Source organism: Desmodus rotundus, chromosome 4 (genome assembly GCF_022682495.2).
Source record: "Desmodus rotundus isolate HL8 chromosome 4, HLdesRot8A.1, whole genome shotgun sequence".
NCBI lineage: Eukaryota > Metazoa > Chordata > Mammalia > Chiroptera > Phyllostomidae > Desmodus > Desmodus rotundus.
In genome coordinates this window covers 47,484,207-47,497,640 of record NC_071390.1, presented here as the reverse complement: position 1 = coordinate 47,497,640, position 13,434 = coordinate 47,484,207, and the positions used below count along the sequence as shown (strand labels likewise).

The 13,434-nt window shown below is 34.2% G+C and overlaps 1 protein-coding gene across 6 annotated transcripts in view; it reads left to right on the top strand.

Moving 5' to 3' along the window:
• Positions 1 to 13,434, top strand: part of LOC112305483 (probable E3 ubiquitin-protein ligase HERC4) — a 146,347-nt gene that overhangs the window by 58,661 nt on the left and 74,252 nt on the right. For 5 of the 6 annotated variants that reach the window (XM_024561212.3, XM_024561210.3, XM_045196068.2 and 2 more), the window contains 6 exons: positions 636 to 712; positions 1,068 to 1,192; positions 2,037 to 2,096; positions 2,201 to 2,312; positions 3,085 to 3,274; positions 4,710 to 4,882. In XM_024561212.3, coding sequence (XP_024416980.2) covers positions 636 to 712; positions 1,068 to 1,192; positions 2,037 to 2,096; positions 2,201 to 2,312; positions 3,085 to 3,274; positions 4,710 to 4,882 — 737 coding nt within the window. The remainder of the gene's footprint in view (positions 1 to 635; positions 713 to 1,067; positions 1,193 to 2,036; positions 2,097 to 2,200; positions 2,313 to 3,084; positions 3,275 to 4,709; positions 4,883 to 13,434) is intronic. The other variant, XM_045196067.2, reaches the window with a different exon arrangement.

The following is a 13,434-nucleotide window of genomic DNA, read 5'->3' as shown; positions in this document are numbered from 1 at the left end:
TGATGATACTCTTTGCATTTTGAGGAGAAGAGTCTTTGAATATCTTTTTGTAAAGGAACTTTATTGCCCCTTCTTTACTTGTACTAAGTGTACTTATTAATTTTTGTATTTTTGAACCTGACTTGGGTTTTATTGATAAATAGTTGGCCTGAATGAGCTGTGTGTTACCTTACTTTCATACAGCTGTATTCAAAGAAAAAATAATTTTGTATGTGAAGTATTTACTCAAGTTTTAACATTTACTTGTTGTCATTCTTTTTAAAAATGAATGTTCTTAATTTTTATTTTCTCCTTAACTGTCTTTTATACCTTTCATTCAGTTTTTACGTCCTCTTCAGTTTAAAATTGTTGAGATAATAAAGGTAGACTAGAAGAGACCAAATTTTGTGTGCAGGCCAGAAGAAAGACTTGTAGACTTACCAAATGCTGCCTATGCTTGTGGGATCACTTAATATTTGTCACTTGGTCAGTTTGATTTCCATAGCAATTAGAATATTACACTGCATTTATCCATTGAGTCCATGAATGGGAGGTCTAATTAAGCTAGATGATTAAGAGAAAATCCAGTAGCATATTTGATACTTTGAAAAATGTGATACAAATCTTGATTTTTTTTCATTTTATTTTTATTATAGGTTCTGAAGAATATTTCTGTGTAAAAAGAATTTTCTCAGGTGGAGACCAAAGCTTTTCACATTACTCTAATCTCCAGGTAATAGTAATCATATAAATAATTACTAAGCTCAAATAATTTTGAAGACATTTTTAAACCCATATTAATGTTCTTTATATGTTATAAAGTAATTGCTGCAAATCGTTTTTCTCAAGTCTACATAATTTTTCTCATCCAATTAAGATTTTGTTGGAGGTGTTTAGTAGATATTTACTTCCTGTTTTTAAAACATCAAATGCACAGTATAATTGATTGTATGTCTAGGTTGCAATGATAAAATTAAAATGATAATTTTAAAGGAAATCAGTTTCCTTTAAAATAAATTTTTATATAGATATAGATACATAAGTATATATCTCCTTCTGCTGACTAATCTACTTGTTTTAAAATTTAGAACTGTGGGCCACCAGATGACTTTAGATGTTCTGATCCTTCAAAGCAGATCTGGACTGTGAACGAGGCTCTGATTCAAAAATGGCTGAGCTACCCCTCTGGAAGGTTTCCTGTGGAGATAGCTAAGTAAGAAGAACATTTAACCTACACAAGCACAACTTCTCACACAGGCACAGCCTCTCAACTCTGGTAGAGCAACCTAAACTCAAGAGTTTTTGTTTAAATAAATATTCTATTAAATATTATACACTGAATAGTTTATGTACAAAAGTTAAAATGTCTAGACTTTCTATAATAATGGGTATTTTAAGAGATCTTTTATCTGTTATGTTTTTTTCATATACCTAATGACATGTGAAATGACTTTAAATATTAAATATAACCACTTTAGGTTTGGGTTTGAACTATTTTTTTTCCAGACTCATAGTAGTCACTGTCTTGTCTTTTATACTCCCTGGAAGAATTGAGTATTACTTTTTGAATATTTTGCTTCTAGATGACCTTGTACTTGCAGTTTTTCTAATTGTAGGTTGTGTTGGTGTGTTTGGTATGAGGGGTATACCTGATAAGCAGTTTTTTTATTCTAGATTGGTTTCTTCTTAAAAGCCCAAAGAGTAGGCTTCAAAAACAAAAAACTTCCTGGATTAGATTTATCATAGCGTGGAATTAAAAAAATTAAATGTGCATGTTTTTTGTAAAATATTTTTTAAAGGAATATCAGATTTGCTCAATGAGTCAGGATGAAAGGTAATACATGAGAAACTCAAGGGTATAGAGAGTTATTTTTTATTTATCAAGAATTATTTAATCAATCTTTAATAATTTTAAAATCCTCATTCTAAGTGAGTGTTGGTTAGAAGAATGCTTATAGCATTAAATAATAGGTTAAACATTGATTTGAATTTTTATTAAAAATAAGGCAAACAGATTTCTCATTTTGTGGTTTTGTGATCTTTACATTACTTTTTAGTGAAATAGATGGAACATTTTCTTCTTCTGGTTGTCTAAATGGGAGTTTTTTAGCTGTTAGGTAAGTGGCAATTCTTTGATATACTGAATTTTAAAGTTTATTAAATAAGAAGTGAAATAACTTTGAAGTTTTATTTTATTACTTTTTCTCTTTCTTTTTAATAGCAATGATGATCACTATAGAACAGGCACCAGATTCTCAGGGGTTGATATGAATGCTGCTAGGCTCTTATTCCACAAACTTATACAACCTGACCATCCTCAGATATCTCAGCAGGTTTGTTTTTAAATTACTTTATATTTGTATTACGTAGCCTGTTGAAATTTTTATTCCATGTTACTTTATGTTTGTAAAGCTTAATTAACTTTACAGTTTCATAGTCTTCATTATGATGCACTTTCTCAGATTTTATTAAATACATAAATACAAGGATTAAAAAAAAGGTTTTATTTTAAAATTTGTAATTTAGCTGTCAAATATTTGTAAATCTTTTCAGATATCTGGTGCAGACCCTTAATGGTAATTACCAACATTACCCAACATTACCAAGTTGGTTAAGTCTTTATATAACTATAGAGGTAGAAAGTTTTTTTTTTTTTTTTTTTTTTAAGATTTTATTTATTTACGTTTAGAGAGAGGAGAAGGCAGAAAGCTAGAAACATCAGTGTGTGAGATACACATCTATTGGTTGCCTGTCTCACGCCCCCAACCAGGGACTTGGCCCGAAACCCAGACATGTGGACTGACTGGGAATCGAACTGGCGACCTTTCGGTTCTCAGGCTGGCGCCCAATCCACTGAGCGATACCAGCCAAGGCTAGAGGTTAGAGAGTTTAAATGAGAGAGCTACATGTGAGAATTCTCTCAGTAGTGCTTAGACATTAATTTTTATTGTACTCCAAATTACATTCACTGATTCATTGCAAGACTTTTTCTTTCACTATTTCATGTTTGCTATAGTATAAAATTATCTTTCTTTTTGTTTCCATTTTTTGGGGAAAGTACATTTATTTTAAATGAAGTAGGTTTTACTTTTTGTCAAAATATAGGTGGCAGCTAGTTTGGAAAAGAATCTGATTCCTAAACTGACTAGCTCCTTACCTGATGTTGAAGCATTGAGGTTTTACCTTACTCTACCAGAATGTCCTCTGATGAGTGATTCCAACAATTTTACAACATTAGCAATTCCCTTTGGTACAGCTCTTGTGAACCTAGAAAAGGCACCACTGAAAGTACTTGGTAAGAATTTTAATTTTTTTTCTTTTATAACCTTTTCTCTTTATGAAAATGCTTTGAAGTTCTTACTGTCTTGCTGTTTGAAATTTTGCTACCCTGCTTATTTGACATTGTCTTAGGGAAAAAATAAACTTATTTTTCCTTTTGTTGCTTTTTTTCTAGTTATCTGATAGTTGTTGGAGGCAATGTTAAAATATTAAACACAATAGCAGAGACAGTATCAGGAAAGATAAAAATTGTTTTTCATATTCCCCTCCCCCATTTCCTCCAGAGTGATCATGCTATTAAAGAACTAAAGGAGGAGGAAGAATTAAAACTGAACACACATGGGTATTAAATCCTCCTTGAACTCTGTTAACGCTTTTCCTTCTATTTCCCTCACTTGCTAATTTCTTGGTGTTTGACTTATTTCTCTGCATGTAGATGAGATTCTGCTGTTTATCTGATCTTAGAGTTCTCTGTGTGCTCATGATTTTTGGCCTAAACTTTTCTTATTCTAATTTTTCTAATTGTAAAGATTTCATCTCTATCTCCTGGCTGCTAAAGTTTGCTTGTTACACTTGCCCCAGTGCTTTCCTTTCTAATAGTTTTTGTTAGGTATGTGAAGATGAGATACATAGAAGTAATAAAATTAGTACAAGAATTTTTAGGCTGTAGGTCAGCAGAGGAAGCAGTAGGTAAGGGGTAGAATCCTGGAATCCTAGGGAATTAGCTAGTAATAGAAGAGTGAACTCACAAGGTTATTGTTCTGTGTCGTCAGAAGTTTTTATATTCTTTCTGTCTCCTTCATAGGATTGTGGTATTTGCAGTGAATAACAACGAATAGTGAATGTGGGGAAGGACAGACATGTTATACTTTGTATTGTTCAGCTTCTCTATTTGATTTTCCAGAATACCTTGCATTTTAAAGGTGGTGCTTCACAGTATTTCAACTTCGTATTGAAAGATAAAGCTTGGAAAGATCCTTAAGTATTGGAGCAATACACTTTTAAGATGTTTTGTTTAAAAATTAAAATTCTAATTTCCAAAATACTTTTTAATAACTGGTTTTAATATTAGGTATAATGGTGAGGTGTTTAATTCATTTAGGAAATAAAATATATAAATTCAGCAGACCTTTATTTTTGCTTTCTTTTCCTTTTATTGAATTTATTGGGGTGACACAGTTAATAAAATTATACGGGTTTCAGGTGCATAATCCCACAACTCATCATCTATATATTTTTGCTTTTGAGAGCTTTTAGAACAGTATTCTTTCACTTGAGGGTGAGGTGAGGTCTGTAAACCCTAGAAATGTTACATAAAATATTGTGTCATATGTATCTTCCTGGGATCTTCAAAGGGTTAAGAGCCACTGCTTTAGAAGAAAAGTCAGTATTATTTTGAAATCGTGATTCTTTAAATTCATTTTATTTGTGTGTTCACCTTTTAATAACAGAAAACTGGTGGTCAGTACTTGAACCTCCACTATTCCTCAAGATTGTAGAACTTTTTAAGGAAGTTGTGGTACATCTTTTGAAACTCTACAAGATTGGCATTCCCCCTTCTGAAAGAAGAATTTTCAACAGTTTTCTTCATACTTCATTAAAGGTTTTAGAAATATTACATAGGGTATGTCCAATAGTTTATTTTCCTCTTTCCCCATTCCTACTAACAGATCAATGATGTTTCTTTTAACATTAATATATTACAGATTTAAATTGGCATAAAAGATACATAGTAGAAATTTGAAAAAGTTATCTAAATTTTTCTTTAAAAGATACAATACATCTGTATTTTGGAACTTGGATCTTATTTAACTTTGCTAGGCATTTATGGATAACTTGTCTGTAGTTGGGCAGAACAATAGTGAACTAACGAATGATAATTCTCTTAATATTTTCTTGTGAAGAACATAATTTGTTAGTTTAAATATGTTTTTTATTACTTATATGTGGTTATCATTTGAAAAGACTGAATTCTTTCCTGCCCTTCCTCTTAGTGTAAAGTATAGTACATATAAAGGATACTTGTAGCATTTCAAAGTTATATGAAGAAATAGTCTCAGCTTTTTCATTAAAGGTGGATTTGAGACATCCCTGACAGCTGGTAGGTATATCTCTATTATGCCATTTGGTATTCTTGAGGTGCTATTTTCTTTTTGAGAGACATGACCTAAGGGAGAAACTTATGTTTCTAGCCTCACAAATGACTAAAAAATCATATGAACCTTTACTCTTTAGGTTACTCTGTAGGTTCCTCGCCTTAACATCATCTTTAATGTTTTCAGACACTTCTTGCCTAGTACTGAGGTAAATGATAAGAGAATAAAGAAGTTAGTTTTTCTGTTCTCTGTAAGAAAGAACCCATATGGAGCATTTATTTTTCCTTTTTATTCTTTTAGTGAAGTTCCTGTGTATTTTCTAAATGACTTTTTGAAATTACTTTTTCTATTATATATAGAATGTCTCAGATTCTTGTGGGGGGCGGGATCATTTCTCTTTATAATCAGGGCAAAATGATAGCCATTTCTTTCCTAGGAAACAAGTCATTCTTTTGTTTGCTCTTTCCAGAACAAGCCTTTCTTACACCATTTTAGGGTTAACTGGATTCTGCAGTAATCTGCTATTAAGAAGATCCTTGAACTTCATGGGGTGATCCTCTACTTTCTATATGCCTTTTGTCTCGGATTCAAGAGATCAGTTAGATTTCTCTTTCCTTCCTCTGGACTCTTTTCCTATTCCAGTGAACCATTCTTGTCAGCCGGACCCTATTCCCAAATAATTATTTACTCTTTTCCTTCCCTGTTTATGTACTTATTTTTATTACCCCTTTAAGTAAATATATGGGATCTGGCACAAATAATGCCCCCTTTTTATTACAAAATCTTTTATTAAAAATAACCACGTGATTCTGTAACATAATATCACACTCCAGCATACCATGTTACATTTTAGGTGAAATGTTCAAATTAAAACTATAAATTAATACACATATATTATTACCCTACCAGCTACACTCAACTAAGCCTTCTGGACCCTGTATATATTGCTTTAGCTGTTGTCTTTCCCCACAAGTAGAAGAGAGGGTAGGAGAAGAGGAAGGAATTGAATCTCTTGTCTTTTATAATTATAGACAGAGCAAGTAATTTTTAATTTCTCTGCTCAGCTCAGAAGCCTCAATCTCCACTGAAGAATAACCCTTACAGGGTTCCATCTTCAGAGACTTTTTTGATAGAGCCATGCTGTATACTATAATCCTAAGTTTTCACTAGCTAAAAAGGAAAAGAATCTTAACAGTGGCCAGGATTAGAATATCCTTTGTATATTAATTCATGTGAGCACTTTACATATATTCCTCATTTAACTTTTTAAACTCCGTATGGTTGCTATTTTGCTCCTTCATCTGAATGTCAACGGTCATAAACCTGTAAGAGTTGAAATACAAATCCAAGTCACTTCCAAAATCCTTGAGGCTTCCAGTGTACTTTTGTATTGGCAGATACAGTAATATAATATGTTTAACAGGGGGTTCACTTTTATTTGATTCCCCTTAGATCTAGTGGTTCATATTTCCATAATAGTTGATAGTATTAAAGATCATGTTTCTAACCCCATTTGTGCTATTTCCTATCCTCTGTAATTTTGAACAAATCTTTCTTTTTATCACACATGCAAATGGAGAATTTTCTGTAGAATAAGGATTAAAATACTGGCCTAATAGTTTCCCACGATTGATGTGTTATTTAAATTACACAGTATATGTAATTACTATACCTTCATATAGCAGTGATTTTTGTTACCACCATTACTACCACTTGGATAGGAAACTGCTACTTTTGACTCGATTCATTGATTTATATAAAAAATAGATCCTTGTTTGAAATTGTTACATACTTAAAAGAAGGATGATAATGATACCAATCTCTTACTGGGAGTTCCTAGAGCTGTCACTTATCTCTCTTCTATCCCCTGTTTTGGAGAAAACTTTCCTTGGTTCTAATCTGCCATTAATGGATACTCTTGGAAATTAACTGTTAGGGGTGATTTGTTTTCATCTTTAAGTGAAATCCATGTTGCTTATCAGAGATTTGTTTTTTCAAAAACATTTATGGCTGACAGGTGTATATATCCATTCTCTCTGCTCCATGGTTAAGAAATAGGAGAAGTTTCCTCAAATGATTTCCTTCTTGACCTGACCCTAGAGCAGGATTGGGAACTAGAGAACTAGACTGTGTTTCCTAATTATTTTGGTATATATGGGTGACTTGTTCCTCCCTATGCCATGGCCTTTGGAAAGCTTTTGATTAAAAATCATATCCAATGCTCCAAATGGTATAAGAAAGATACTTTGGTACCTGCTGTCAGGAATGAATGTATTACCAGATAAATGAGTTTACTGGCGAGTAATTGGGTTATTTAGCAGTTTCTGAGTTTTCACACAGTACATTGTAGAGAGACTGATATTCCTAACAAAAAGACTCACTTGACCTGTCTAGTCTAATTGCTGCATATCATGCTAATCTTATAAATGAGTGATTTTCAAAAATTATTTTTCCAGGAACCCTTAAATAAACCAAACAGATAAAACACACATCTCTGCTTACCATATACCTACCACCTTTGAAATGAGGTTTATAAACTAGAATGCTAAACTGTAATTAAAATGTGGAATAAAAGTGTTATGACCAAACAAATAATTTTATTTTGTCCATTGCAGTCCGTATACTGAATGTATGTACAGGTTATTTTGAACTACCATGTGATTTCTTCTTTAATTCATTTCACAAATATTTATTGAGTGCCTACTATGTGCGTATCATTGTATTAGACATTAGGGATGCAGTGATAAGTAAAAGATGTGATTTCTTTTTAAGAATGTAAATTTAGAGTGGTTGTATACATACGAGCAAATGAGTGTTTATAATCTAGCATGATAAGTGCTGGATTAAGGAAAATGAAGGGTGCCCTAATAACACATAGGAGGGCACATAACTCAGACTTAAGGAAGGCTCCTTGGATAAAATAATGTCATCATATCTACTATACAAATGTATTTTTTTATATATTTTAAAACTGTTGATTTTTATATGTAAATCTGTATACACAGGTCTGCTGGATCGATCTTCTGTTCAGTGTCTAATTTCCCCCTATTGTTACAGCATTGTTAATTGATTTTCTATTTAGTTGTTAAATCACTGTGACTGAATTAACAGCCATAATTTTTCCCCCGGTCTAAGTTTGACTGCAGTTTGTTCCTGAACCAAACTTGGTTTCTGAAGTGTTAATTTTTATTCTAACATAGTATTTCTTTTCCAAAACCTGTTTGCAGGATATACAGAATACAAACACTGGTTGCTCTTGGTGAAGGAAACTGCAATTTACATTTTTAAATCTAAAATAAAAGAAAAATGTATATCAGTGGGATATGAATCATTTTCTACAAATATCACCACATTTTAAGAGTCTGATGTGATAAAAAGTTAGTGTGTATTAAGTCATACGCTGCTTAGTGAAGGGGATACATTCTGAGAAATGCATTGTTGGGTGATTTGGTCACTACGTGAAAATCATGGATGGCACTTAACAAACCTGGATGGAATAGCCTACTACATACCTAGGCTAGTTGGCATATAGTCTGTTTCTCCTAGGCTGCAAGCCTGTACAGCATGTTATTGTACAAAACAACATGAGATTGAATTAAAGCACAAGAGGCTGTGGTGCAATCAAGAGATGTGGTAAGCTGGAGATGTACGAGGAGGGATGCAAAAAAGACCCCACGATTAATTTTCTGGAGGGTGAGTCCCTTCTATTACAGGCTTCCCCCACTAGGTGTGTGTTCTAGGAACCCATCTGTACCAGTGTACTAGCTGACATTGTGAGAGGATGTGTTTGACTTCAGTGAAATTTTTTTTTTTTTTTAAGACTTTTTCAATACATCTGCCCATTTCTTGATGGGTGATTTACTAGCGCACTTGGCCCACACCACGCTGAGTGTTCAGCAGTTTTTGATCAAAAATGTCCAGACCTCTGTGCCCCACCCTTTCTATTCATTCGATCTCGTCCTGAGGCACTTTTTTTGTTTCCCCAAATGAGAAAAGTCCTCCAAGGGAAATGTTTTGCTGATGTGGAAGAGGTGAAAAAAAAAAATGGTAGAAGCACTAAAAGACATCAAAATTGACAAGTCCAAAAACTGTTTTGAGCAGTGGAGAAAACTGCTTCATGGGTGTATTGCATCAAATGAAGAGTACTTTGAAGGTGACTGAAGTTTAAACATGCAAGAATAAATACACTATTTCTTATAAATAAATTCCGAGGGGTTTTTTTGGTCCCCCCTTGTATGAGGTTACTGCTGATATAGCAAGCTTGTTGTTTTACAGCCAACTTTTTTTTTTAAATAGGTAGAATAATGATAAGTATAGTACAAAAAATACATAAACCAGTGATATAGTTGTTTATCATTATCAAATATTACATACTAGATATAATTGATGTGCTATACTTTTATACAACTGGCAACACAGGTTTACACCAACATCACCATAAACATGTGAGTAATGCATGAGTAATCACCTATGAGGGCTACCATGTCTGTAAGCAATAGGAATTTTTCAGCTGCCTATAATCTTATGGGACCACCATTGTATATGCTGTTTGTCACTTACCGAAACATTCTTATACAGTGCATGACTGTATTTTTGAACATAAATATTGGTGCAGGGAAAGCTAAGGCATTTTTTTGAGTAATTATTGTGTATATTTTCATTTTCAGTAGAAGGGGTTTGACTAAAGACTCTAGGTGAAGAGTTTGCAAACTTTTCCTGTTAAGACCCAGATAATAGTATTTTTACCATTTGTAAGTCATGTGGTTTCTGTACAACCACTCAACTCAACTCCATCTCAGATAGTATATAAATAGATGGAGTAAAATAGATGGGCTTGGGTGCTTTCCAATAAACTTTACTTACATAAAACAGTCCAGGTAGGATTTTGCCCATAGGCTATATAGTTTGCTGACCCCTGCTGTAAGATCAAGGCTTTGGGGTTTTTTGTTGTTTTTTTGTGTTTTTCACAATCTCATATATTTCTTTAATTTTTTAAAAAATATTTCATTGATTATGTTCTTACAGTTGTCCCATTTTCTTCTCTACTTTATTCTCCTCTGCCCTGTACTCCCCTCCCACCAGCATTCCCCCACCTTGGTTCATCACCATGGGTAGTACACATAAGTTCTTTGGCTTCTCCATTTCCCATACTATTTTTAACCTCCCTGACTATTTTGTACCTAGCATTATGATTCTTATTCCCTGTACCTTTCCCCCATTTCTCCTCCCCCTGCTCCCCACTGATAACCCTCCATGTGATCTCTATTTCTATGAATCTGTTACTGTTCTAGTTGTTTGCTTAGTTCATTTTTGGTTTTGTTTTTGATTTTTTAGGTTCGGTTGTTGATAGTTGTGAGTTTGTTGTCATTTTACTGTTCATATTTTTGATCAACTTCTTTTTCTTAGGTAAGTCCCTTGAACATTTCATATAATAAGGGCTTGGTGTTGATGAACTTCTTTAACTTGAGCTTATCTGGGAAGCTCTTTATCTGCCCTTCCATTCTAAATGATGGCTTTGCTGGGTAGAGCAATCTTGGATGTAGGTCCTTGCCTTTCATGCCTTTGAATACTTTTTTCCAGCCCCTTCTGGCCTGCACGGTTTCTTTGGAGAAATCAGCTGATAGCCTTATGGGAACTCCTTTGTAGGTAACTGTCTCCTTTTCTCATACTGCTTTGAAGATTCTCTTCTTATCTTTCATCTTGGCTAATGTAATTATGATGTGCCTTGGTGTGTGCTTCCTTGGGTCCAACTTCTTTGGGACTCTCTGAGCTTCCTGGGCTTCCTAGAAGTCTTATTTCCTTTGCCAGATTGGGGAAGTTCTCCTTCATTGTGTTTTCAAATAAGTTTCCAATTTCTTGCTCTTCCTATTCTCCTTCTTCACCCTATGATTTGGATGTTGGAATGTTTAAAGATGTCCTGGAAGTTCCTAAGCTTCTCCTCATTTATTTGAATTCTTTTTTCTTCATTCTATTCTGGTTGAATGTTTCGTTATTCCTTCTGCTCCAAACCATTGATTTGAGTCCAGTTTCCTTCCCTTCACTGTTGGTTCCATGTATATTTTTCTTTATTTCACTTTTCGTAGCCTTCACTTTTTCCTTTATTTTGCAACCATGCTCAATCCCTTCTGTGAGCATCCTGATTACCAGTGTTTTGAACCCTGCCCGATAGGTTGACTATCTCTTTATCACTTAGTTGTATTTTTTCTGGAGCTTTGATCTCTTTTTTCATTTGGGCCATATTTTTTGTCTCAGCATGCCCCTTCCATAGTAAGGGGTAGAGCCTTAGGTGTTCACCAGGGCAGGGCAACCCAGGTCATTGAGTTGTGGCGTTGTATGTGGGGGAGCGGTCCAAGAGGGAACAATGCCACTTGCTTGGCTCTGGGCTGGCTTTCAGTCACTTCCTCATCTACCCACAAGCAAATTGGGCCCTTCTGGTGCTGATTCCTGGGTGAGTGGGTTTGTGTATGTTCTAGGACCCTGTGGGTCTCTCCATCGAACTCTCCTGTGAGGCTGGGAGTTTCTCCCGCTGCCTCAACCCTCACAGGTTTTTTCAGTCAGGGGTTTTGAGGCTTTATTTCCCTGCACGGGAACCCTGGGTTGTGTGGTCTGTCACGCTCCCCAGTCATTCCTCCCGGTTTATCCACAGGTAAATGTGGGACTGCCTGCTTCAACAGCTACTGCCTTGCCGCACGTCCTCTGCACCCCAGCTGCCTGTCTCTGTACCTCTTACCAGTCTGGATGGTTAATTAATTCCTTGGTTTTTGGACTTCCATACAGTTTGATTTTCTGACAGTGCTGGTTATTTTTTGTTTTTAAATTTGTTGTCCTCCTTTTGGTTATGTGAGGAGGCAAAGTGTATCTACCTGTGCCTCCATCTTAGCCAGAAGTTCTAAGATCAAGGTTTTGATCTCCAGGTAAACTATCTTTGAAAAGCCGGGAATAGCAATTTTACTCTGGTCTGTTTCTCTCACAGTTACAAAGTAATCAAACAATGAAAGAACGAGCTCAAAATGTTTTCATCAGTGAATTGAGTGAATAAAAGTTTCAACTTTGAAAATGAAAGCAGTATTTTTAATAAGTGCTTCTTAAACTGGGTTATTTATATTCTCAAGAGTAAGCCACAGGATCAAGCATTGACTGTACTTGATGACATAATTTTAAACATTATTCATAAAAGGAAAAATATGTTTTATATATGTATTCTAACATGAAGTATTCTAAATACAGCACACACTTATATGTACAAATATTCACATATTTTTGTGTATGTATATGTAGTAGTATCTGTTTCATAGAGTTTCAAAGACTAAATGAGATAATTTACATTACATCTACTTAGTAAGTGGTCCCTCGTGATAGTTATTTTTTTTTATTATGGAACATAAAATCCAAGTTGATTTTAAGGTAAAATCTCCAGTTGAGTGAAAATTTAAAGTACTATTAGGAGCATGAACTATATACATACCTGTTACTCATTTTACTTGCTGTTCGCTCATCTCACATTTATTGAGCACCTGATTGGACACAGCACTGTCTGGTAGATTTATGTACCTCTACTAGATGATTCCTTTTGTTTCTTTCCAAACATGGCTTAGTTGGTTTAGTGTGTGTCTGTGTGATTTTTTAAAAAATTATAAACAATTATTTCTGTTATTCTCCATAGGAAATTTAGCTCATTTTTAAAAAAAAATTTGTATGTTAGATGAACTTATTTCTTCAGTGGTTTGTTTTCTTCTAAATGTGGCATCTAAGTGTGTGCATTTGGCTCTTTGTTTTTTTTCACTCTTCTCCCTCACCTCCTGCCACACACAGCTTTTAGTTGTCTCCTTTAGGAAAATGGTTCTCAGTTATGTGAGGCAAAACTTTGTCTTGAGCTACCTGACACGTTTGCCATCATTTTAACCTAAAATAATGGTTTAATAACAAATTTCTCATCCTTCCCAGCTCTCATTTCTGCCTCACCAAGATTGTCTTTTCCTGTTTGTATGTGTGTGCTGCCAGCATTTTTTTTTCAATTACTCAGGCTTGAAAGTTTGAAGTTGTCTTTGACTCTTTTCCTGTGTTCTATATCCATTTAGCT